We start from the raw sequence: 27072 nt of genomic DNA, 5'->3' as shown, positions 1-27072 counted from the left end.
AACTTTTGAACAGTTGGTGCTAAGGCTTTCATACTTTACATATGTGATCCTTGTCATAAGACCTTTTATTTTGGATACCAACAACTTTGACCCTTTAACCTTGACCTAGGAGTTTGACCTACTTTTGAAAAACATTAACTTTGGCCTTAACTTGTAAAAAAAAAAATTGGTGCTAGGGATTTCATGCTTCACATATGTAATCCTTGTGACAAGATCTTCCTCTGGATACCAACAACTTTGACCCTTTGACCTTGACCTTTGAGTTTGACATACTTTAGAAAAAAAATTAACCTTCGCCATAACTTTTGAACAGTTGTTGCTAGGGCTTTCATTTTTCAAATGTGTAATCCTTGTGACAAGTCCTTTCTTTGAATACTAACTATTGACCTTGACCTAGGACCTACTTTTGGAAAACTTTAACCTTGACCATTACTTTTGAGCAGTTGGAGCTAGGGGCTTTCTTACTTCACATATGTAATCCTTGTAACAAACCTATCTTCGGATACCAACAACTTCACCTTGGAGTTTGACCTACTTTTGAAAAACTTTAATCTTGGCCGTATCTTTTGAACGGTTGGTGCTAGGCCTTTCATATATCACATGTGTATTTCTTGTGAGAAGGCCTTTTCTTGGGCATCGTTAATTTTGCTTATTTGACTTTGATGTTTGACTTACTTTTGAAAAACTTTATTTTTTTTCCATATCTTTTCAATGGTTGCTGCTAGGATTTTCACAATATTCACAAGTTAGCATATTCCTCGGGACAAGCCCTTACTTTGGGCACAAACATATTTGATTTGCATTTGAGAAAGTTTAACCTTCGCTATAAGTTGCCATACGGGGGCATCAGTATTTCACAAACACATCTTGTTTTGTTTTTTTTTTTAAAAAAACGCGTCTATTGTAATTCGGGTTTTTCAAGGTTGTCAGTTTCGGTTTTTAAAGTTTTGTTGTAAAGATGGCTGATCAAACAGAAGGTAGATCGAAAATCTTTTTTTTTTTTTTTTCAAGCTGCAGAATTTTATAGCCCCAAATCTCTGAAAATTATTCATCTAGGTTTGATTTTGTTTACTACAGAAATTGGCTTCTCGTTATAACATGTCTAAGTGTTCTTCCATGCCGCGGCCAATTTTTACTGAACAGAAACATTCCTTTTTGTGTTAAACTGAAAGTATCCGAGTATATGGCTCTACCTGCTTTTGTCTGCCTTTGTTTGTATTTTCAGCAAAACACAGCTATGATACGTACACCAGCTAAAAGATTTTTTTGTAAACTAGGGTTCCATAAAGGTCATTAAAGATGCACAGTACATGTTCATTAACGATGTACTTTGTCAGATGATTCATAAAATGTACACATAGTGGCATTATAACATAGGAATATTTTACAAAAAGCACTGAAAGCAGTTTATAAATTTAATATTTATTGATGATCTGAAATGCATTAAAAAAAAAATCGACCATGTTGGTAGAATAACTACAAAGAATGGGTGGACTTAACGCCCTATTTTTGATCTTTTTACGACTACTCTACCAAGCTGTAAATGAAGTGAATCCAAAATATATTACAAGCAATAGAAAGAGTTACGTATACATGGTTATATTAGGTAGAACATTTGTACAAAAGCAATGCCCTGTTGCCATGAATCAAAATTGAAGCAACGATACACTAGTGTCGTCTCCTGGAATTTGGCATGTACCCGGAGTGGTTTTTAGGTCACGTAATCAATATTAATATGAGGCGGGGCTATTGATCGGCGTCATTGTTGACATCTCTCTCTCTTCCTCTCTCTCTTTCCAGAAATTCGAATATGTGTATGGCATATTACAGCGATGCCAATATGAAATTTTAAAAAATGTGAGGACGCGCAAAATTAAAACAACATTTAATTTGCTAAATTCTGAAAACGGCAACCAAACACGCTCAAAGACATGATTTAGATCGAGGTCAGGTTGAAGAATACAATGTAACTGTTTTCACGAGTACACTTGCAGGTGGACATCACATGAAGATTGTAATATTTAACAGGTCAATCGAAGTCAAATCAAGGTTAACTCAGTCATAACAATGGAAATGAGAAGTTTGTTTTGAATTTGTTTTTTGTTAAATTAAGTGTGAGCGCACGTTTGTAGGCTCTTCTCCTTTTAATATGACATTATTTTGTTCAATATACAACTACAGTTTTCTTAAGAACAGCCGACAAACATGCGCTGACTATGTATTCAGACGATGAAAAATGCGTGACCCTGATTATCTTTTGATATTCAAGAAATCTTCAGGCACCATGCCTTCGATATTTATTTAGTTTACCTCAAAAAGAGCATTTTAAATTCACATCTGTATCATGAATACACGGTTAAGATATCTTGGATTTATATGATGGAAAGAAATAAACATTTTATGAAACTTTAATTTACGGCATTTTTTCTGGCCAGTAAAGTCCACCCATTCTTTGTTCATCGTATGACAGCTACACTGCAGCTGCAGAACTGTAGCGTTATAGTTTGGCTTAATATTTTAGTCTTTGACCATAATGCTACAGATCCTGTAATGCAAATATTGTGCAATTTATGGCGCAAGATTTTCTGCGCACTTAGGGGATGTATTTCACAGTCTTCCAGCATTGGTCAATCAACGAACCTTCGTTCCCTAATTCAAGTCATATTCTATAACCAACCTGTATATTTTATCCATCTCCTAACCCTTTCTAGTCAGCTCTACCGAACCAATTAAGTCGCTTGTTGTGAATTTTATGCCATTCGACAACAAATTCACAACAAGCGAGTTTCTTGTTAATTGCACAATATTTGCATTATGGGATCTGTAGCGTTATGGTCAAAGACTAAAGTATAAAACCATAACGCTACAGTTCTGATAAAACCTGAAATAAGTCATAGTTAAACATTATAATATTTTGTGAATCTCAGGCATTTCAATGTCTGTCAGTACCCAGTACTTTTATCTAGCTGAAAGCATGATTGTAGCAGCCAAATTATGTGATGGAGAAAAATTTTATAACATTTTTAATTAAATAAATTTCTTCCACACGGTACCCTCTATATTTGTAAAAGTCTTGCCTTATCTTTTTGAAAGCCTTGGAATCTACTGTAGACATTTTCTAAATGTATGTAAAGATAAATTTATTACAGTTTACCAATGATGCACCCCAATGCAAATTCATTTCAATTCAGTTCATTGACTCAACCATATGGTACATTGGCTTGTGTGTATACATTAGTGATACTCACATACACACACACACACACACACACACCCTCACACACACAAAATATAACTCCTTATCTCTTATCACTAGCGCAACTCCATTGTTTTCAGGAAACTCCAGGGTGTTTGTAAACAAATGCTGTTGTAGCCTCATTTATGCATGCAGTCAAGTTCAAGAATGAGACGCAAATTACACAATATATTGTTTCCACCATATTTTACGTAAAATCAGTAAGAACTTTTCCCTTTATGCAGTCTCATATATATATCTACATATGTAGATATGGTGTAAATCAGATGTGGATACTTAAAAATTCCAAGGAACTTTTGGAAAATTTGAAATCACAAGATTTTACCAAAATCAACAGCTTAAAAACTTACGACTTTTCAACTTTATACACAACCATTCCCCACAATAAATTAAAGTCCAGGCTTTTTGATATCATTGACAGCTGCTTTTTCAATAAAAATGGAACTCGTAAATATACTTACCTTGTCATTGGTCATTTGCAAAATTATTTTGTTAAAAAACATTCTGATTGTTCACACAAGTACTCTGAAGTTGACACTAAAAAGATGCTTGAGTTTCTGATTGACAATATCTATGTGATTTTTGGAGACCAGGTCTTCCAACAATCTATTGGAATTCCCATGGGTACCAATTGTGGCCCGTTATTAGCAGACCTTTTTTTTGTATTCATATGAAGCAGAATTTGTCCAAAATCTTGTACGTGAAAAGAAGAAAACACTTGCTGTGGCCTTCAACTCGACATTTAGATATATCGACGACGTATTGTCAATTAACAATGGCTATTTCCATTCTACGATATATCCTTGTGAACTTGAGATAAAAGATACCACAGAGTCTGACACATCTGTTTCATATTTGGATATTTTACTTGAAAAAGACGTTAATGGTAATCTAACAACCAAGCTTTATGATAAACGTGATGACTTTAACTTTTCAATCGTCAACTTCCCTTAATATGCAGCAATATACCTTCATCACCTGCATCCAGGGTATATATCTCTCAGTTGATTCGATACGCAAGAGCATGCTCTACTTATGTACAATTTCTAAAACGAGGTAAATTATTGACAAATAAGTTGATGAAACAAGAATATCAGCTGTCTCGTTTAAAGTCATCATTTCGTAAGTTCTATGGTCGATACAATGACCTTGTCAGTAAATACAATTTATCATTGAGTCAAATGCTGACTGACGTTTTTCATACTAATTGTTAGGCCATTATTTACACACTGAATTGTCGACAGATTTTTCTGTTATTTCCCGATCATGACAAGGAGCACACGGCGGGTGTGACCGGTCGGCAGGGGATGCTCACTCCTCCATGGCACCTGATCCCACCTCTGATGTTTGGAGGTCCGTGTTTGCTCAGCTCCTATTTTGTATTGATTAATGGACTTTTGAGCTTGAAAACTGTTCGTTATCTCCATATATTTCATACAAGTACCCACATTTACATCCATCAGTCATTTGAAGAAAGATTGATATGAAAGGTTTCACATCAGGGTTTGAAACTAACAATTGCCTACTCGCAATTTGCGTCTAATGTTCCATGTGGGCGACTTAAAATTACATTCAAGTTGCCCACATGGCGATTAGAAAATTTACAATAATAAATTATTTTTTTTTAATTTTGTCCGAATGTTTTGTATTTTTCTCTTGAAAAATTTCGTAATTAGTAAAGTGCTTTATAATTACCCGTAAGAAGTACTTATACATAAAGCGTTGATTGTGTCGGGCACAATGTAGCATCGACGGGTCAATGAGCCCAAGAAACCAAAATGTACTGTTGTTATTTGTGAATGAAAACGTGCCATGTGCTCTATATACGATATTGAATGATCATATCAATCTTCATAAACAGAAGAGTTCCACTTCAAATTTAGATAAGTCGTGCATAATGTTACAACAGATTGAAAAGAAACACGAAGCACATGATTAAAAAAACGAAAAATGGGGTTGTTGTTTTTATATTCAATAGAAGGTGGGCGAATAAATTTTGATGTGTGCCCCGGAATTGCAAGGTTCAGTAGCCCACATGGCTATCAAAGATTACAAGTTAGTTTAAAGCCCTGCACATGACATAACATTTCAAGAAAGGCTAAGAATATCTTGAGTCTTTAAATAGTTAATTAATGAATACTGTGCTTTTGGTGGGGAAATTAAAGCATATATATAGGATTTCCCATGACTTGTGGTTGGATATGATTTTTATCCAACAAGTTGTGTGTTTTTTATCCCCTAGCCTTGATGAGGGGAAAAAAACATACATCGAGTTGGATAAAAATCATATCCATGCAACCACAAGTCATGGGAGATTCTTTTTATCACATGTTTTGTACATCAACATCAATGTTTTACACTGTTTTCATAAATTAATCTACATTATCTTACTACTTATCACTTTTATGAAAACCCATTGTGACATCACTGCAGTGGGATATGAAAAAAATATCCCATGAGTGATATCCTCGGGATAAAGGTGTAAACGTGTTAAAATACAAGAAACAATTCCCAAAGAAAGAGACAAAAAAGCGGTGTCATAAATTGAAGGTTTTTACATTAATGCTCAGAGATATGTTGACCAAAAAGTAGGTCATAGTGACACAGTTATTCAGGCCCTTGGGTCTCTTGGTTTAATACCTTTTCATATTATATAGAGTGCCTAAGTGATAGAGTTACATTCATAGGTTTATAAGGTCATATCTACGTGTTGAATTTTTGCAATTGAAAAACCAAACAAAAAATAATTATTTAGAAAGTAATGCAGTGTGTTTTCTGCTTATGGTTATGAGGTTATGGTACTTTGGGATATATATTATATATCAGGCCCTCTTTGGAATTAGAAACACATTTACTAATTAAAATCCTGCATTATGAGTGGGCTAGCACAGTACATGTAGGTGAATGAAATATATTAGCTGACTAATAAGATCTTAATGGTTTTATTAATCCCCTAGAGTTCCTATGTCTATACAGGCTTTGAGGAAGTCTTGTTATATTGACTATCTGATATTCTTGGAAAAGTTCACCTAGAATTCTTTGTGCAATGTTTTTTAATCTCCCTAGCCAAATGCCCTGGAAAGCTTTTCTGATCAAAGCTTGATTTTTGTCTGTTAAATTTTCACATTTTTGACATCTTTTCCAGAAACTCTGTTTCATTTTCAACCAAACTTTACGCAAATGAGTCGTTGTTGATAGTTGCCAGTTCCATTGTCATATTATAATTAAGAAATAATGAAAATAAGATGGGGTCATTTAAATCTCTTCTAAAGAAACACTAGGCCATAATAAATCATTTCAATGTGGAAGCATCTCCATGTAGTTTAGATTTAAATTTGTTCAAATCATTCCACCCTTCCTTTGGGTTAGGATGGGGTCACAATAGGGGAGATGACTAAAGCACAATAGTTATTTGTTTCTCAACATAAACTTCCAGAAAAGTGTCATTTGATTGGATTTGTATACACCTTTATTTTCACACACTGTTTATAGTAGCAAGACCCAGCATGCACAAACATGGTTATGATAATGTTCCTGGCAATCAATTAAAAAATAATACAAGTGAATCCTAAATCCAATAAGCTAATGCATAGTTTTTAAGAAAAAGATCTATCTTGAAGCAAATGTCTTGGAACCATAATTTTTAACTTTCTGACACTTTTAACTTTTTTCCAGCATTCCTTAATTGAGCTATCAGAAAAATGCTTATTCCCTTTACACACCTGAAATTTGCATTATGTTGGAAATTTTATTGTACCTTCAGATATATTTTGTTTCTGAGGGCCTTTTTAAAAGATCCACACAATACATATGACTCCACACTATACATGTACCATAAGAATAATTTCAACTTCACCTTTTAGGTGTTTACTTTAAGATGTGATGTTATTTTAGAAATTGACGGCCACATAAAATAAAGTAACACCTCTAACCTACACAGTATTGCACAGAATTTTCATGAGTTTTCATGCAATCTTTAAAACAATACAAAATTCTTAACATTAAAATTGATTCAAACATCTCATGAAAATTTGATGTACCCCTAGACACTAGTATTTCATTCAGATGATTATGAATTTAACTACAACAAACTGTTGAGAATTTTAGGAACAAATATTTTGATACCAAATTCAAGTGTATAATTATTTATAATATTTCTGTTCAAAACATAAACGTCCAGGAACTAAACCCTCATATATTATACATATATTATACATCTATTTACTAGCTATGAGGACAATAGCAAGTTTATTGTCCCTCAAGACAGCAACTATTTTCTGAGACACGTCTGAGGGAAATAGTTGCTGTTGAGGGGGACATTAAACTTGCTATTGTCCAAATAGTCAGTAAATAGGTGTTTTATTATACTGGAGTGGAGTGGCCTTTACTTCACGATATGGATAAAACCAGAAAAGTTCCGAGATGAATTCAAAAAATGAGGAAATTGAATGTTGCTGGTGAATAGTTTCACCATGGGCAAATAGCACAAGAACTATTTGTGGTTGTTTAGGAAAAAATAGCAGGTTTATTAGTCATATTTTTATAAAGAAAAAAATACACAGAGGTATAATATAGATAGAAATAAGTCTAATTAAGGGGTCTCCCCCTTATTAAGTGTAGCAGGGATATACCCGGTACACTAGTTAGTCATTTTAAAATACAAATATCTCAGTGTATTACTAAATAATGTACGTTCATTTTATTCCACAATGCCCTATGTGGCTAGAGTGTTGCTTAATAGGTGCTTTAAATTTTATATAGAAGTATATATACACCTCTGCAAGAACAAGAAGGCCACATTTTTTTAAGAGACCTAAAAAAAAACCTGCAAATTAAAAATGTTGCAGTTAACAGCTTCAGTTTCAATGTTTTTACATGAATGCTTATGCATACATTCAAAAAGGTAATTGATTTCAGATGCCCTTTTTCTGCTTTTTGTAAAAATCTACTTCTCTCAAATTTGCCAGTATTTCCACTTAACCAGGGACCAAGTTTACCAGCCATGCAGGTGGGAAACCCTCTTATGAACCAGAGAAGTCCCCACTGGAAGCAGGAAAACCCACTATTCACAGTCCCGAGAAGAGAAAGGCTAGTGATGAGCCCTCACAACCAGCTAAAGCACAGAAATTTGCCATGAAGTTAGGCTCTAAATCAGCAAACAAGCTGCCAAATACCGAGTCGGCCAATGAAAAGAAAGCTAAAGCAGCACCAATTAAAATCTCTCTCTCATCACAGGTACATATTTTATGCAGCTAATGTAGTATATTATTTCTTTCTATTTACTCAATTTGTGAATGCAGTTTGAATAAAATCTTGTACTATGGTATACACTGATGAGGCATAATTATGTTTGCTATTTTTAGCCAAAGGAAGTAGCCCCTATCTTACCCAAGACTAAGAAAATAGCTTCTGTTTTTAACGAGGAAGAGGTGAGAATTACACGAGTCATTCTTCGCTTTAAATTTGATATCCTTAATTGATTGCTTGATTCTAATGGATCATTCACCCTATGCTTATTTACTAATGCAAAATTTCTCTAGTAGCTGATTTTTAGTGAAATTAGTGGTCTAGTTTACGAACTTAATAATAACCACGCCCAAGAGACAATACTTATGAAACCATAGCTATAAATAAAGCTTGACCAAGAACTGACCCTAGGCGTTGGAGGCTAGCCATTTAATACCTCCAAGTATGACTTTGGAAAAAAGGAATCACAATGGATCTATTCCTGTAATGAGTTTTCTGATTGAGCATGATTAGTCCTCGCACCTGATAACAGCATCACCCTTGGATGACCAATACTGCACTCTCTTCCTGATCTTTTGTAGCTAAAAGGTTAATGTCCTGTAAGAGGGACTAACCAGGAATTACATCAAGATTTAATTAAGTCCTAATGTGCTGGACATTTCTTGATGAGTCTGACATACACAAATAGACAATGATCCAGGGCTTTTATGAAACATGTTGTAGAGTGTAGGGTCTAAAAAAAATCAATTAGATTTCAGGAGGTAAAAAAAAATTGAGTTAATTAAATAATGATATAAGATTCAGAGTTTTGGATAAAGTAAATGGTAGTGTTTTAGAAGACACTAATTTGACTGTTTTTAAGTGAACATGTGTGTAATGTGCATGTTGCTTCTACTGTGTCATATTGCCATTCAATTTGTTATATTCTTATTCTCATAAGCTGTTTTTACACAAGAAACAGGCACTTGTCTGGTATCTGGTTTGATTTATACAGCTTACACATACCAAGCACATTACATTATTTTATACATGTAGTAGATGAGAAAGCATCTATATGTAGGTTAGCAGGTGTCAAAATCAATTCGCTTTGAATTCTGTGTTGTTCAAGAGAAAAAGACAATTTTACAAGTACATGTATCACAAGTTCTACAAATTAGTACTCTTAAGTATTAAATTTGATTCTAAAGTCAAAATTGTATGTGTCAACCTACCATCTCTTTCTTTTTGGCAAAGTTATAAATACCAGTAGTGTAAAATTCTTCTCTGGACATAACTTTGTGAACAAGAAACTTAAGAAACTGGTACTTGGTACAAAGGTTGAGATCAGAAAAGGTAGTGGCCTTGTACCAAGGTTATTTGTAGGAGGACAAGGTCACAAGGTACAGAAGTGTTGAATGATTGTTGTACTATAAACTTCAAATAAAGAAACAATAGAAGGTTATACTTGGCATAGTTCTGTTTGCAACTGGAAGGTTTATCATGATTCTATATACCATTATCATTTGGACAAGGTCACTGAGCTGGAAGTGTCAAATTTTTGTCCATAGGATAACTTGTAAGGGAGTAATAAAGGGTCATACTTCATATCACCTCTGATTATGAGCATAAGATATGTCATAATCCTGACAAGGAAAGGTCACATGAGCCGAGAGTGTAAAATTTTTAAAGGACTTAGTAATGTAAAATTCTTAAAGACGTATCTTTTTTCTATAAGAAGAGCATTAGAAGTCTTTGAAAATTAATTTGTTTTAGTTTACCCCCTGCAGTGGGTAATAGTCCAGTTGGAATCAGGATGAAAACTTAATCATGTCACAAATAAATATTTCAGAGTGATGAAGAAGAGGAGATGCCACCAGAGGCTAAGATGAGGATGAAGAATGTGGGAAGGTAAGACTTCAAGATTGACCTAAAAAGGCATTTTCAGATTGCACGATAAAAAATTAATTTACAATAACTGTGTTGAAAATTCTTCTTCCCTTTGTGACCTTAATTAGTCAAATTAACATGCATCCTCATGTAGTATATCTTCAAATCCTGGATGTGATAGAGGGTTAACGTTTTACATAAGAATATCAGGAAGTTCTTAAATATGCAACCATCCCCATATAATGCATATTCAATATTCAATTTTATTCCAGTCATGGCCCCTAGAACTAGGGTGGGGGCACAATCAGGTAACAATATTTTACCCAGAAATATAAAAACCTGCAAGGAGAATGCCATCCTCACAACATCAGGGGTCCTGAGTCAACTCGTTGAATGAAAATTTTAGAAATACTCAATTTTAATTTGAATGTCACAGTAAGGGATTTCTTTTATCTATGAAACTATGTATTAATTTGTCAACAAACAAATAGAGACTCAGGTAAGCAGTGTGGCCCATGTGCATTTTGTTCTCATTAGACTCCATATCAAATGAAAAAAGCTCAAATTTTTCTCAAGTGAAACAAAGTCAGGGTTAGAATAACATTAATGTCTTTATGTCTTACTGGTAGATTTGCTAAATAAGTGACATTGTTTGAAGCGAGCACTCTACTGACTGAGCTACTGTGAAGGTCATTTACTGATGAAGAAAACTTTAAAAAAAAATTATTGTCTTGCAGAGATACTCCCACATCAACAGGTCCAAACTCTTTTGGAAAAGGACGGCTAGGATTCAGTGATAGAAACAGCCTGTTCCAGAAGGAAATGTTGAAGCAAATGAATGATGTGTGTGACGATTGATGAGGACTGAAAACTTTCTGGAGCTTAATGAAATTTCAATTCTGACAGATAATTATCTGGTGTACATTGCACTGGTATATACATGTATGTAAATATTTATGTGGAAAAAAAAATTGTAATATTCATACATCTAGATTTTCAACAAAATACTGGTACAATATGCCAGTAAACAGTATGAAATTTTTACCTATAAAATGCTAATGTGAGACATCCATATACAGAAACCAACCTTCAAGCAATGGAAGCTCTTAGATTTTAGGACTTTTGTGTCAGTTATGAAAAATAGATATTCTGTATCAGAATTCCATGAGTTGCATATAAATTTTGTCATACACAAAACCTCAATATTTCTAGGAGTTTCCATATGGAAGGAATCTACGTACAGCCATATTATCTATATGACCAAAACTTTCCCATGAAAAAAGTAATAAATGTGTAACTAAATCTGACCATATATTCATCTTTTTACATTCTATAAAAGATGTGTTTGAATTTTCATTTATGAAATTATATACAATGTATACTACATTTATGTGTGCCCATGAAATGTATTTAAAAGCAAAGTATTCAGTATTTTATTCATTGTAGCTTAACTTAGCTGGAATTCAAGGTAGCTTTTCTGACTGAGGTATGTCAAGTGTATAGCCTTAAAAAATCGAACATTTCAAATTCTTCTCCAGAGCTGCAATTCCAGAGCTGTAATTCAACATCAAGTGATCTTGCAATAATTTTAATGGGCCATTAAAGCACTGTTAAAATCTTCATTGACTATGTCAGAAATTATTTATAGTTTAGTGAATTTCACAGAAAGGCTTTCATTGCGCTGAAGATGATCAGATTTCGTGGATACTTATTGCACCAAGATCATAAAAGGAAAACAACAAGACTGTAATTAGTCTAAAAACATTTCAATCCTAGCTATGAAATTTACACACAATAACTGAGTTCTTCAAAGGGTAATATCAGATAGAAAGTAGAACATTATAATTATTAAACTGAAGATATTAGGAATTTTAAATTATACAAAATTTTGGGGAAAATCACTGAAGAAAGTATTGAAACTAGATCTGATAGGATCAAAAAGAGGTTAGCCAAATAAATGTAAATGGAGGGTTATATACATGTTCAACTGTACATCTTTATTATTTTTTTTTAGGTTCTGTCTATTGCCAAATTCCATTCCTACAAACATAAAATATTGTTATACCCCCCGCAAACGAAGTTTAGGGGGGTATATTGGAATCAGCATGTCCGTCTGTCTGTAGATGAGATTTTGTCCGGACCATTTCTTGGAAACTGTTGGAAGGATTTGCCTGAAAATTTGTACACTTATTATTCGCCATATGAAGGTGTGCACCGGGTATTTTCATTATGATTGGATAATTTTTTTGCATTTTACAGGTGTTTTTTCATTTTATTATGTGGTTTTGTCTGGATCTGTTCCCAGAAACTATTGCATAGATTTGTATGAAAATTTGTACACTTATTATTTACCATATGAAGATGTGCACCTGGTATTTTCAACATTATTTGATAATTTTTCTGCATTTTACAGGTGTGGTTTTTTTTTTAATTTTTATTGACTTAGTCATTTCGGGTTCATGTCTAAGGTTTGAGACATAGAATCTAGAACATCTGTACAAAAATGTGAACTACAGCTTAAAACTACTCATTAGAACTAAAAAAAAAAAAAAAACACAAAGTATTAAAAACAGTAAGTATTAAAAACAGTTTTTACATTACACAGCAGATAGTGTAAATCCATTTGTCCCTTGGGAGTAATGAGTGGACAGGCATCCAGTTAAAGATTAATTAATGAGTTCAGTGTGGGAAGCTGTTAGGGCATCTCTGATCAAGCAGGTCTTATCTATATCTCCGGGGAATTGGGCAGAAAGAAATAAAGATCTCTGTTGTCTAAGTCTCTTAACTGTTATTTATGTCTGTCAAAATACATAGTTACTAAAACCAGCCTTTTATTTTTAAAATGAGTTTGATATAAAGGTACATGTATTAAAATCAATTTGATTTTGTATAATTAATTATGATTTTTTTTTTCAACAATCAATTTGCAGAGTGTCATGTCTCACAAAGATGACAGATAGTTGCAAACTATTTTTTCAATGTAATAAAAAACACTGTAATTATTAGTGTTGATGTTTTATTAGGCTGCACCTTAGTTTCATTCATTAAATAAAGTGCCCCACCACAGCGTTATACACCCATCAAATATTGTTAAATTATCATAAACAGTTTAGATTCAATTGTTCGAATGACATCTTAGCGAGATAAGGCAGTCTGCAATTTGTTGTAAAGATATAAAAATTCAAAAAAAAAATGTACAATAAATAATTAGTTTAAATTATATCATATAAGTTTTAATTATTATATACAATATCAAATTAGTTTTAATTGCATCAAATTTATCTTGAAAGTAAGACTAGCCAACAAGAACAATTCAATACAACACAAGCAATTAATTAAGAGACTGATTCCTTTTGCCCATTTCCCAAGAGATGTAGATAACACGTGCTTGATCAGAGATGCTCTACCAGTTATCTCCTCACACTAAACTCATTAATTTATCTCTAATTTGACATGCAATTTTCTGCTATCAAAATTTTCCTTGACCAGTGCCTGATCATTACACCCATGGGAGAGGTGGAATTTTTCTTGTTACAGATTGCTGTAAAGAACATAATGAAAGAAATAAGACTAGTATTTTCTTGATTTAACACTTTTTTAATAAAGATACTGCAATACTCTGACATCTTTTGGGATTGTGTAATTTAAAAGTTAAAAGACATAGTTGTTTGATTCAAAGTCTAATGGTTTTCTAGTTATGATTTTTCCATATTTGGCCATAGCGTCTTTATTAAAGGTCAGAGCGACCTGGTTTTAATGTGCGACACACCGTTTACCCTAGATGTATCAGCTGACAAAGTTTGATAATTCTAGGCCTAATACTACTAAAGTTATGAGTCAGACATGAAAAAGCTAACAGACGGACGGACGGACATGAACGCTATAATATAATACGTCCCGTCTTAAGACGGACGTATAAAAAAATATAATGAGTAATTAAATTTTCACTGTAAATGTTTAAGGAAATTGTGAACACCTCTCACATCTAGAAAACATTAGTGATTTGGTACTTTCTCTGAAAAACCCAGCGGGGTGTATTTGTCCATGCCTCTGATTTGCCATTCTTACAAGGGGATGTTTGAAAGATGTAATTAACCTTGAATAAAAGTTTTAATAAATTAAAAACTAACTGATATATGTTAACCCTAACCTTGAGTTTTGTCAGTCATTACAACAAAATGCCCTTAAACTCTGATAATATTCACACAGTTTGAGCCACAGTTAAATTTTAAATGACGGAGAACACTGATATCAAACTGACATGAACCTCTGTTGCACATTTCCATTATATATTTTGATGTGCAATTCCTCTGAAGTATACCATTTTTAAGGAAAATATCAAGGTCTTTAGAATACAACCAAAACTGACTCCTTAAATGTTTTAGCTTTATTTTGGAAAATGTGTTATTACCAACTAAGGGACCTGGCCACAGAGAATGAACATGGTTGACCCCATCTTCCCCCCCCCCCCCCCTTACCTCTGAAGACACAAAACCACTCTAGGCAGGTTTTTTAAGCCTGTCAGTTTTGGGAACTTTGGTGCAATTGCTACTCAGTATATTCAAAATAAACCCAAGTCATATGCCATCAAATTCGTTGTAAATATTCCTGGAACATACATGTACCAAGTCACTGGATTTTCAGTATGTGATTGCAATTAAGGTTCATGATTGAATCATTTTCATGGCAAATAGGACCCAGCAAGGTCTATAGGAAGGTCCCTCTGTCTGCACCATTAGATTTCTATTCCTCTGCAGGACCATTGCTGACTGGTCAGTTTTCTAGATAAGAATCTGTTGATATGTGAGCTTTGTGGTCCATTGGCAAAAGGATGACCGCACTTAAGAACATGCGAAAATTGTGACAAAACAAAGAAGATGGGTGAACAAAGCGTGCAGAATGCCTATAGCTTCAGATATTTAAAAAAATATATTCAATATGTGAATTAAGTATTTAAAGTAAAGTTCTCATTATTGAAATTTATGAAGTTATAATCAACAAAACTTTTCTGAGGAAAAAAGATCTCGGAAAAAAATTATTCTTTATGAAAAAAATAAAATTGTATTCGTGGGATTCGAACCCCTATCAATAAAAATCATTATGCTTTGAGACTAACACGCTAACCACTACGCTACACAGCTCCTGATAAATAGTGGCATTTAAACCATATTTGTGATATCACCCTTGACTTAATGGACTTCAAGTATTTCTCGGAAAGATGCGAATGCTTTGTCATAAAAGTGTATTTTTAAGGTATAGTGGGTCTTTGCTCCATGTTTTTGTAAACCAAAAAATGTATATTTTTATGCAAACTTTTAGGATTAACTTTCAAAAATATGGAGCAAAGACCCACTCATATCGAAAAAGTTTGTTAAAGTATGAGAAAATGATCCTTTTTGTCCTCTTTAGTGTGTGTATGCTCTTTCGTAGGCAAATAATTTCAGTCTTTGTGAGATTTTTGTAAATTGTAGAGATTTTACATAAAGTGTACTTTAATAATAGATGAAATATCAAAGAAAATTTTTATATAAATGAGATTTTATTTTTCACTTCATGTTTGTCGCACTATAGGCACTTCGCCCGCCTTGTTCACCCATCTTCTTTCAAAACAAGCATTTTTCTTTTAATTGCACGAATGGTCAACATCTAATCTACAACTTTATGTAATTACATTAAATAAAAGTACGTATTTACGAAGTACGAAGCTGTTTTCTAAGGCGGGGGTCATCACAATTCCTTGAATCTCCGTACGATAATGAGGACGCCCACTTTTTCACTGACTTTATACATAGTCAGCGCATGTTTGTCTATTGTTCTCCGTTTAACAGTAGTTGTATATTTGCATTAACAATGTTGTGTCAAAGGGAGATTAATAGACAAACATGCGCTCTTGGTTTAAACGAGAAAAAACTGCTTCTTCTTACATTCGCTCTCTCTATTGTAACCAAGGGTTGTGACATGTTGAATATTATAATTCACACGTGATTTCTTACCTCAGGTAACTCTGTGAATACTAAATTCCGTCACGTGACTTGTAAGGTAGCATGTTTTGTGCTAACTAGGACAAAGTGCTCGAACACGTTAAATTGTTAGGCATCGATTTAAAAGATTCTTTACTTACATGGACGTCGCTCATATTGTTAATTTCGTTTTTGAAACCTCTGAAAATAGTGTACTTGTGCCATACAGCATAAAGAGGGAATGGGAAAGAGTGATCTCGTATTTTTTTAATACATGTCATTGTTATTTATCTAGTCTAACTTTAGACCCATTCTTACAATATTAGCTCCTACTCTCATGCATACCTAATGTTTAATCAAGGGCAGGTAAGTGTAAATTCTCTATATTTGGAAAGAGTAAGGACAGAAAACATAGAATCATTTTATTGTATCACAGTCCAAGATCATTTTAATATTTAAATTCGGCTCGAAATTGACAGGATTCTTTCATAAATATATAAAAATGAAATAAGATTATGATATAAAAGCAACAGAAGCGACCGAAAAAGACCCAAAACCCGGCGTTAAGTGCAGTCATCCTTTGCAATAAGTGTTGAATAATCTGGCAAATTTAAGGGAACCAGTGGTGTCTGGATAAGACATGTTTTACTGTACTATTTAAAAAAAGCAATTGGTACAAATATTTTATTTCTGTGAATTAAAAGAATCTTTGATATTTTCAAATTTCTCATTCATTGATTCTGTATTACAAATTGTATGTGAATTTTAGATTTTGTCTAAATCTTATTTCAGAATTAAGAAATGGTTGATGGCTATAATGACCTCAAAGATATAAGCTAGGCCTGACAATTAAGTTTACAAAATGTAGACATTTCTCTTATGAAATAAGTTGATACAGACCTTACTGATGAAGCAATTGAACAAAACAACAAAATATAATCAAAAGTTAAAAGGATTAAAATGATAAAAGCTATCACAGATAACTTAAACATATATGTATACATATTGATAATTAAATATATATACATACTGATACCTAAAATTAACTAAATAAATTCAATTTAAACAAAAAGAGCCATTTGAATTGCATAGGATGAGTGCATTTATCATTTCTTTTAAGCAGTTAAATAGATTTGTACATATTTCTAATTTTCTTACTACTACATGTAATATTCAGACATGAACGAAGCCAATCTTAACATTTTTGATATTTGGCAATATCTGCATTTTAGAGATTCTCTCTAAGATGTACATGTATATGTACGTGTATGTTATATCATTATAAATAAAAATAGTTCATTTTTTACATCTAAAATTATTGACATGAAAAAAGCAGCTTTGCAATGTTTATATATAAAGCAGGATCTACGTCTTTGCCATATTTTAAGAACACTGCAACATGGAAGTTTGATTTCATCTTTCCACCAACTCAGGATAGTAAGGAAGCGGCATCCTCTACTGACCCTGCCTGTAATAAAATGTCCCTTAAGGTATCCTGGTCATATGAAGGAAACATACGCTGTAGCTCCCTGAGTGAAGGATCATCATAGGTGTTCCCAAGTGAAAGATTACCAACAGTGTTCACAAAGGGGGGATCCCCATTATTATGGAGGGTGTCACCAGATGAGGCTGCTTCTCTCTTCTCCTAGTTAAATTGTAAAGTTTTAGATACTTTAGTAAATTCAATATATCAGTTAGAATTAGTATGCATATATTAAAGAGAATTGGAAAAAAGGGATGCTCAATTTGCAAGGTTTAAGGCTTAAGTTTGTTTTCCCTTTGGCAATGACCACAATTTTGACCTAATGGCAGTTTATAATTAATATTTTACTCATAGTATTAAAATCGCTATACATATTGCATACATAGTTTCACATGCAATTCGAACAAAAATATTAACTTGGAGAAAAATACATAAAAACTGATGACTAATAGAGAGGGGATTTTTGAAGGTAAGTCAATCGCAAGGACCTGGGAATCGAACTAAATTTTAATTCCAGTCACACAGTCTGAAAGAAAAATATTTACATATTAAAAAAAACACCCCAGTATATATATACATACTGTTTCAACAACAGGCACTGTACTGGCACTGGGTTGACTATATTTTGATCTGGACTTTGATTTCTGTTCTGCCTCAATTCTTTTAAGGAAAGCCTCATTTTTCGTGCGATGGTCCTCCTGCAGCCTTTGTTGTCTCTCTGCCTCAGACCTTGTGTTCTGCTGAGCTTTCCTCCTCTGTTCAGCTTTCATTTTTGAAATCTCTTCCTCATCTCTCCTCTTCACAGCATCTCGTGCGGCCTGTCTTTTCTGAATACTGTCAAACTTTGACGATTTGTGGGTTTGAGCTTGCTGATGCCGAGCCTCATTCTCAGTTTTCTGTGCTCCACCAACTGTTCCAACGTAGCTCACATGCCCAAGCCTGTTGTTTTCCTTATGCCTAGAGAGAAATTATGTGATCAAAGAAGAACAACTCATATTATCCATGAGAATAACTGGTGATGAGTGATAATGGAGATACAAATATCACTGCTGTGGTTCTTGCAGAAGTTATTCCCCTTTATGAATATATTAAATTGATGATTTTAGAAGTCTCAGGGCTCTCGCATCCCTATTGGTACATTGGCTGAGGCCATTCAAATTTTGAAAATTAGCAGTTTTTGGGAAAGTCAACATAAAGAAAAAAGTTTAATTTTTAAAAATCCATAATTCTGTTGTTTCATTAATTATCAATTACCTTTTATGATTGAAATAACAAATGGGAAAAGAACCATTCAGTCATTCAGTTAAAGAAAAAAGAACCAATTGAACATGGATTTTTCATTGTGAAAGAGTTGTTCAGTGGCCCCAAATATAGACAATCAAAAGCCCTAAAAAATTAGAGAAAAACTATACCAAGGTTTAATTAAGGTAAATAATTATATCTGTCAGGTAGATTTGGTTTACTTTACAAGGCCTGTTTTTATGATTCAGAAGTGCAACAAGAAGGGTGGAAGACCACAGAATTTAAACTAAGCTCCCTCCAAACAGGTGCTTTAACAACCACTGGCGGCTAGGCTACTGGACACTGGCAAACACCTGGCTCGCCTGACTGCCACATTTCCCCCTATTAAATTAAAATTCCCTTGAAGCAGGTGCTTTAACAATCAAGCTACTGTACACTGGCAAACATCCTGCCTGACCGCCACATTTCCCCCTATTAAATTAATGTCTCTATCCCTAAATACACCAATTTAAGCTAGCCGGCTGGGCTTATGCCTGGTAGGCTTTCACAAATCTTTTCATCGGCAATGGGAAAAACATTACTTTATATTGACTTACTTATGTATACCTAATTGATATATGTATAGATAAAAGATCAATTAGGTATACATATCTATAAATGGAGACCCAAGTACCTGTGGTTTAGACAACAAGTCTTTGTATTGTACCTCTGATAGGCCTCTTCCTCCCGCCTGGCTTGTTCTGCAACCTGTTGCCGTTTCCTTTCATTGGGAGTTATCATTGTAAAGGCTCCTTGGTGGCTCATTCTCTGTTCCATCCCGGCGCCCGCTCCCCCGGGCTGTCGACCGACAGTTCCATCCCCAAGCTGTCCCTGATCTTTATCCATATCAGCTTGTGTTGATCGTGTTGCTAGTCTGTCTGTCTGTGTTCTCACAGTTGTTCCTCCTCTCGCCCTCCCTCGCCCTACCGACGGTTGGTTTGTAGGTGCACCCCTTCCTCTGCCCTGACTGTATGCTACAGATGGTTTCACTGTGAATGATCTACTCATACTTGTGTATGCCTTTTGTTGTTTTATAATTAGATCCTGGGAATTCTGTTTTATATTGACTTTCTAAAAATTTCCTTCAATTTTCGGTTTCACTTTGTTGTTGACATTTGCAACCACGACTTCAAACGCTAAAGAGTTCTAAAATAAAGGGAAACAACTTATATTAATGTAATGTATATGCACAGGAGTCGGCAGTTTTATCCATAAAACAACGTAAACAACAACCAGTGAGCTTCGCGAGCGTAGCGAGCTCACTGGTTGTTGTTTACGTTGTTTTATGGATAAAACTGCCGACTCCTGTGGTATATGGGACTTGCTAAATTTTGCAAAATTTGATATAATGATAACAATACAACATATATTTTAGTACATACAGTATCTGCCCATAAATGAGTCATAATTTTATTTTCCACTATATATTGCATTGAAAAATGCATTTACTAGTATTCTAAAATATTACTGCAGACTCGGACTTATTTGTTGCTCATTTTTTATGATTAAAACACCATGAAATGTAGAATCCTTTGTAGTTTCTTCAAATAATTTTATCTGTAGGCATTGCGGTGATATCACTTGTCATATGCCAAATAAAAATTTTACGACTCTAATTAATTTGTTAAGAAATCAATGTAATTTTTTGTCTTGACGATTTCATAAATTATTCTCAATGATTATTGTATCATTTTGTTTAGCATTTTATGACAAGAAAATTTGAATAATTCTGCATGATAAAGTGAAAAAATCATTGAAATTGAGCTAAAATTGACCTCACAATAAGTTTATATATATATATATATATATATATATATATATATATATATATATATATATATATATATATATATATATATATATATATATATATATATATATATATATATATATATATATATATATGTGTGTGTGTGTGTGTGTGTGTGTGGTAGTGTAAGCTTTGTGGGGCTTTGGCTCGACTTCGACTACGACTGTGAACGAATCGCCATTTCGGTATTCATCCGCCAGGAGTTTTCCCGCAAAGTGACGTCATTCGCCATGGTCTTCAAACGGAAGTGACCTTTAGCTGAATTTCCGGAAGTTCCACATGTAAACAGTGAAGTAACCGTGGACTGTGAACTACATTGAATTTGAGGTACTGTTTTATTAACTTACAGTGTGTGTTACAACGTAAGTGAACTGGTGGACAACAAGACCGAATGATTAAACTTATGGATAAAGTTCAAGACTTTTAAATTTATTTTTTTGTCTACATTTGATTTTTGCTTGCAAACTTGCAGGAAAGACTTTGTCATTTGACATTTCTTATATTGATAATTTAGCATACACTTTGACCGTGTGTGTAGATATTGGTCTACACTATATTGTATACATATAGATTGATTTTTCTTTTGCATGAACTGATATATTTTTGTGTGTGTGTGCATTAGAAGGTTATAATATATAAGCATCTGTTTTACAACTTTTTGGTGCAATATGAGCATGTTTATATGCTAAGATTATCTACTCTGAAGTTGAGTGACCTTGACCGGAAGTAACCTGAATTTACATTATTGACAAAAGGCCTGGTATTTCCTGATTGAGAACCAACTTGTACATATTTAGAAAGCAATTATTAGAATTTATTTTTTCACTTGAGAAATATTTTATAAGCAAAGAAGAATATTGCTATTTAATTACAAGGTGTTGATAAGAGTTTAGTATCAGATACAGTCTGTAGGTGTCATATATAGAGGAATTAATTAAGTAGTACAAAGTTAGTTCAGAAGGTGTTTATTTTTATTTGGGTTATTGCCAACTGAGGTGTGTCATTTACATTGAGTTTATTTTTTTTTTTTTTTTTTTTAAGTTTTCAATTGGTGTCAATTGAAAACTGATTGTTGATTTAAAACTTAGTTAAATTTAAGTGAACTTGGAATCACTTGATAGTAAATCAAATTAAATTTAAAGACAGCTATTAATAAATTTATCAGGATATAAAATAAAATTTAAATAGCTATACTAAATTGAAATAAATTAAACTTTAATTAAATACATTTAGTCGAGTAAAATACAATTTAAAATAGCAATGTAAAAGCAATATTAACCACCAGACCCTCAAGAACAATTGTCCATATCAACTTTTGAAATAATCCTACATAACTGTACAAAATGGGAACGCCAGAGGAATACCAGAAATTAGTTGAAACCCTTCAGGGTATGGAAGTAGTACCAAAAGCTGATTCTAAAGAAGAATTAATCAATTGGATGAAAACGTACCTGGTAAAAGAGAAAGTGGAAATCAAGATTGAACCTGGAACTGGTGCGAATGCTGGTGCCATTCCTAAAACGACTACCTATATTCATCCTCCTGCCATTAGTACATTTTCAGGAACAGATCCAACAGGAAAGAGTGCTACTACATTTGACCTATGGCTGTATGAAGTCAAGTGTCTTATGATTGAGAAAACCCATTCACAAGAAGCAATTGCTCAGGCAATTAGAAAATCATTGAAGGGCGAGGCAGGACGGACTGTAATGAGACTTGGACCTAAAGCAAAGATTCCAGAAATATTGGATAAACTTACAAGTGTTTATGGAGACGTAGATGAGAAAGAATCTATCCTTAGTGAATTCTATGGTGCAAGGCAGAAACAGACTGAAAACATCACAGAATGGAGCTGCAGATTGGAAGATATTCTGGGAAGAGCGATAATGACAGGTCAAGTTTTTGAAAGCAGTTCTGACAAGATGCTACATGATATGCTATGGAAAGGATTAAGACCAGATTTGAAAGACATTACACACTATGAGCGAGAGAAATACCACTCATTTGATTCACTTCGAGTAGCATTGAGGAAAATTGAAAAAGAAAATCAACAAGAAAGTGAAGGGAAAATTTCTAAACAGCTATCAAAGAAGGCCATTGTTGAAGATACATCATCATCAGATGAGATAAAAGGAGTATTAAAGCAAATTACACACAGATTAGAAAATCTAGAGACTGCACAACGAGGTAGATCAAAATTTAGAACACCATTCAGAGGATCACGGTATCGAGATCAGACCTACAGGGGTAGAGGATTGAGAAATGATTTTACTCGAACGAAGCAAAGCAGTAAGGAACATTTTACTTTTCCTAGCATTACCTGCAGACGTTGTGGAAGAGAGGGACACCACGAGAGAGGATGTCGTGCCAACACTGATGTCCATGGAAAGAATTTAAACTAGATGCTGTCTATGCGCTAGGGTCGGCCGTAGACAAACAACCTAAGGACCCTTTGATTGCAAAAATGGCTAAATATTTACCACCTGGAATATGCGGTAAACCTACAGAAACCAGTATTATTATCAACAAAATAGAAACTCAAACACTTTTAGACACAGGATCAACCGTTTCGACTATCAGCAGAAAGTTTTATGAAGAAAATTTGAGCAACATTCCTATCCAGAAATTAGAGTTATTACTTGATATTGAATGTGCAGATGGAAAATCATTACCCTATGAAGGATTCATTGAAGCTGAATTAGAAGTACCTAAAATCAGACATAAATTTAGTGCCATTTTATTAGTCATTCCAGAGAGTAATTACAACAACTCAGTACCCCTACTGCTTGGAACGAATGTCTTGGGTGTGATTATGGAAATACTTCAACAACAAGAAGGTGAAAAATATCTACAGAAATCTAACTTGACAACCGAATGGTACCTTACATTTAGATCCATACACTTACGAGAAAAAGAGTTGCAGAGAAACAGTTCAAAGTTGGCCATTGTGAGAAATGCACAAAAGAGAATCATTATTCCACCAAACAGTAATATAACTTTGACAGGATATTTGGACAAGAAGATTCCTTATCACCATACAGCAGCTATGTTACAGAGAACAGAAAGATCAGCAGTACCTGAGGATTTAGATATTGTACCATCTCTTATGGAGTACAGATACATGGACAGCAACTTGACAGAAGTAGAAATCAGCAATATAACAACCAGAACTGTATCAATACCAGAGAAGGCTATTATCTGTGAAATACAACCAGTATCCATTGTACAGAACTCCACCTATGCTACTAACAATGAATCACTACAACAAATGGATAAAATCACCATAGATGAGAAAACTTTGACAAAGGAAGAACTTGTTCGAGGAAGAAATATGATATACAATTATGCAGATATATTTTCAACAGGAGATACTGATGTTGGACATGTAAGAACAGTACAACACAGGATTGAGTTAGAGGATGAATATCCATTCAAGCAACGTTATCGAAGAATTCCACCATCAATGATAGGCGAAGTTAGACAACATCTGAAATTATTACTACAATCTGGCATTATTAGAAAATCTCATTCTCCATGGTCTTCCAACATTGTATTAGTCAAGAAGAAAGACAACTCTCTTCGTTTTTGCATTGATTTTCGACAGTTAAACAAGAGAACAAAGAAAGATGCATATGCACTACCTCGTATTGAAGAACTTTTAGATTCCATGGCAGGCAACAAATACTTTTCAGTCATCGATATGAAATCAGGATATCATCAAGTAGAAATTTTCGAACCTCATAAAGAACGCACTGCTTTTACAGTCGGCCCACTTGGACTGTACGAGTTCAACAGAATGCCATTTGGTCTGACAGGAGCGCCAGCCACTTATCAAAGATTGATGCAGGATATTTTGGGAGAGTTGCACATGAAGATCTGTTGTATATTCATAGACGACATTATCATCTTTTCATCTACATTTGAAGAACACCTAACAAGACTGAAGCAAGTGTTTGATCGGATCAGAGATGCCAACTTAAAACTATCACCAAAGAAATGCTCATTTTTTAAAACCAAAGTCAAATATGTAGGACACATTATATCAGAAGAGGGTGTAGAGACTGATCCAGAAAAGATTGAAAAGATCATCAATTGGCCTACTCCAACTAGTCCTGAAGAAGTCAGAAAGTTCATTGGATTTGCAGGTTATTACCGAAGATTTATTCAACACTTCAGCCAAATTTCAAAACCTCTTACTGAACTTATGCCAATCAACAATAAGAAGAAAACCAAGAAGAAACCAGTAAAGCAGAAAGAATGGATTTGGGAAAATGAACAACAAGCAGCTTTTGAAACATTAAAGAAGAAACTTTCAACATCACCAATTTTAAGTTATCCAGATCATGATCGACCATTTGAAATTCACACTGATGCTAGCAGTTCAGGACTTGGAGCCATTTTATATCAAGAGCAGAATGGGATAAAGAGGGTTATTGCATATGCCAGCCGCAGTTTATCAAAGTCTGAACAACACTATCCCGCACATAAGTTAGAATTCTTGGCGTTAAAATGGGCTCTATGTGATAAATTCCATGATTATCTCTACGGAAACACCTTTATGGTAGTCACAGATAACAACCCATTAACTTATGTGTTAACCACAGCTAATTTGGATGCTACGGGACATAGATGGCTAGCTGCTCTTGGAGTCTACAATTTTGAAATCATATACAGGCCAGGAAAAAGTAATGTGGATGCAGACAGTTTATCAAGATTACCCACATCAAAAGATAGTACTCACATATCAGCAGATTCTATCAAATCTATTTGTAATAGGATATGCATTCCATATATTGAAACAATATCTTGTGAGCAGAATACTTTATGCCCAGCTGAGATAGATCTTCAGATGAATATGAGACATGATGTCAATTGGTCAGAGATACAGAACCAGGATCCAGTACTAAAAGCTTGGAAAGAACATGTACGTAGAGGAAAGAAGCCAAAGCGAGGACAAATGCCAAATAGTCCATTTTTCAAACTTTTTGATCAGCTTATATTGGAAGATGATACATTGTACAGGAAAACAATAGTACAGGATAAAGAGAGGAAACAGCTTATACTGCCATCACTACATATTAACAATGTACTAGAAGCATTACATGACGAAATGGGCCATCAAGGGCGAGACAGAACAACCAGCCTTATTCGTGACAGATTCTATTGGCCTGGAATGACAACTGACATCGACAACTGGATTAGCCACTGTCAAAAGTGTATCAAGAGGAAAAAGGAACCTAGTATTGCACCACTAGTGAACATTCAGACAACTCAACCCCTAGAACTTGTTTGTATTGACTTTCTTTCGCTAGAAAAATCTAAAGGAGGCTATGAAAACATTTTAGTTATAACAGATCACTTCACCAGATATGCGCAAGCTATACCGACCAGAAACCAAACAGCAAAAATTACTGCAGAAACTTTGTTCAACTATTTTATTGTAAATTATGGAATACCACAAAGAATTCATTCAGACCAGGGGGCAAATTTTGAGAGCAACTTAATCAAAGAATTATGTAACTTAACAGGAATTGATAAATCCAGAACTACTCCCTATCATCCGATTGGCAATGGCATGACAGAGAGATTCAATCGCACTCTATTAAATATGCTTGGAACTTTAGATGCAAACAAGAAACAGAACTGGAAATCACATGTTGCAACTATGGTACATGCCTACAACTGTACTAAACATGAATCTACAAGAGAGTCACCTTATTTCCTCATGTTTGGGCGAGAACCAAATTTACCAGTGGATATCGCATTTGGTTTAACAAGAAAAGAAAATAAAAAACCTAATACCAAATATATTCAAGATTTAAGAGAGAGACTATTGGAAGCATACAGAGTGGCCACAGAACAGATACAGAGAGCGCAGAAGAAACAAAAAGACAGATATGACTTAAGATCCAGAGGAACAGTGGTACAACCTGGTGATAAAGTTCTTGTAAAGATCGTAGCATTTGATGGCAGGCATAAACTGGCCAATAAATGGGAAGATGATATATATGTAGTGATAAAACAGCCTAATCCAGAGATTCCTGTTTATACAGTGAAGAAGCAGAATGGTCAAGGCAAGGAAAGAACACTACACAGGAACCTTTTATTTCCTATCGGATTCATATCGGAGGATAATGTTAATTCCACAAAGATTTCAACACAAACAGAA

General features: G+C 34.1%; 3 protein-coding genes across 3 annotated transcripts; 2 read left to right on the top strand and 1 right to left on the bottom strand.

Annotated features, from left to right (window-relative positions):
- Positions 1-953: 953 nt before the first annotated feature.
- LOC133186127 (PEST proteolytic signal-containing nuclear protein-like) lies at positions 954-11676 on the top strand. The gene is made up of 5 exons (XM_061321399.1): positions 954-977; positions 8241-8491; positions 8620-8685; positions 10332-10390; positions 11107-11676. The coding sequence occupies exons 1-5, from the start codon at positions 959-961 to the stop codon at positions 11225-11227; spliced, it is 516 nt and encodes a 171-aa protein (XP_061177383.1). The 5' UTR covers positions 954-958; the 3' UTR covers positions 11228-11676.
- Positions 11677-17388: 5712 nt separating this feature from the next.
- On the bottom strand, positions 17389-20219 carry LOC133186125 (epithelial-stromal interaction protein 1-like). Its single transcript, XM_061321398.1, has 3 exons — positions 19761-20219; positions 18394-18769; positions 17389-17974 (listed from the first exon to the last, which is right to left on the bottom strand). Exons 1-3 carry the CDS (start codon positions 20099-20101, stop codon positions 17759-17761), a joined length of 933 nt encoding a protein of 310 aa, XP_061177382.1. The 5' UTR covers positions 20102-20219; the 3' UTR covers positions 17389-17758.
- A 2027-nt stretch (positions 20220-22246) lies between these two features.
- LOC133185132 (uncharacterized) lies at positions 22247-23305 on the top strand. Its single transcript, XM_061320190.1, has one exon. It carries the CDS (start codon positions 22247-22249, stop codon positions 23303-23305), a length of 1059 nt encoding a protein of 352 aa, XP_061176174.1.
- The last annotated feature ends 3767 nt before the right edge of the window (positions 23306-27072 follow it).

Source organism: Saccostrea echinata, unplaced genomic scaffold (assembly GCF_033153115.1).
Source record: "Saccostrea echinata isolate AGI-Se365-2 ecotype Australia unplaced genomic scaffold, CSIRO_AGI_Sech_v1 ptg000012l, whole genome shotgun sequence".
NCBI classification, from domain to species: domain Eukaryota; kingdom Metazoa; phylum Mollusca; class Bivalvia; order Ostreida; family Ostreidae; genus Saccostrea; species Saccostrea echinata.
Note: the sequence above shows the minus strand (reverse complement) of the source record. Positions and strands in the feature narration are given on the sequence as shown.

What these genes read in the sequence shown, in the direction of transcription:
- LOC133186125 (XM_061321398.1), bottom strand. Translation starts at nt 20,101, where the DNA reads ATGAGTAGATCATTCACAGTGAAACCATCTGTAGCATACAGTCAGGGC. An exon ending in GAGGAAGAGGCCTATCAGAG is followed by an intron (nt 18,770 to 19,760) that starts GTACAATACAAA and finishes ATTTCTCTCTAG; the next exon opens with GCATAAGGAAAACAACAGGC. An exon ending in CAGTGCCTGTTGTTGAAACA is followed by an intron (nt 17,975 to 18,393) that starts GTATGTATATAT and finishes CAATTTAACTAG; the next exon opens with GAGAAGAGAGAAGCAGCCTC.
- LOC133186127 (XM_061321399.1), top strand. An exon ending in CTGTTTTTAACGAGGAAGAG is followed by an intron (nt 8,686 to 10,331) that starts GTGAGAATTACA and finishes TAAATATTTCAG; the next exon opens with AGTGATGAAGAAGAGGAGAT. An exon ending in AGGATGAAGAATGTGGGAAG is followed by an intron (nt 10,391 to 11,106) that starts GTAAGACTTCAA and finishes ATTGTCTTGCAG; the next exon opens with AGATACTCCCACATCAACAG.
- LOC133185132 (XM_061320190.1), top strand. Translation starts at nt 22,247, where the DNA reads ATGGGAACGCCAGAGGAATACCAGAAATTAGTTGAAACCCTTCAGGGT.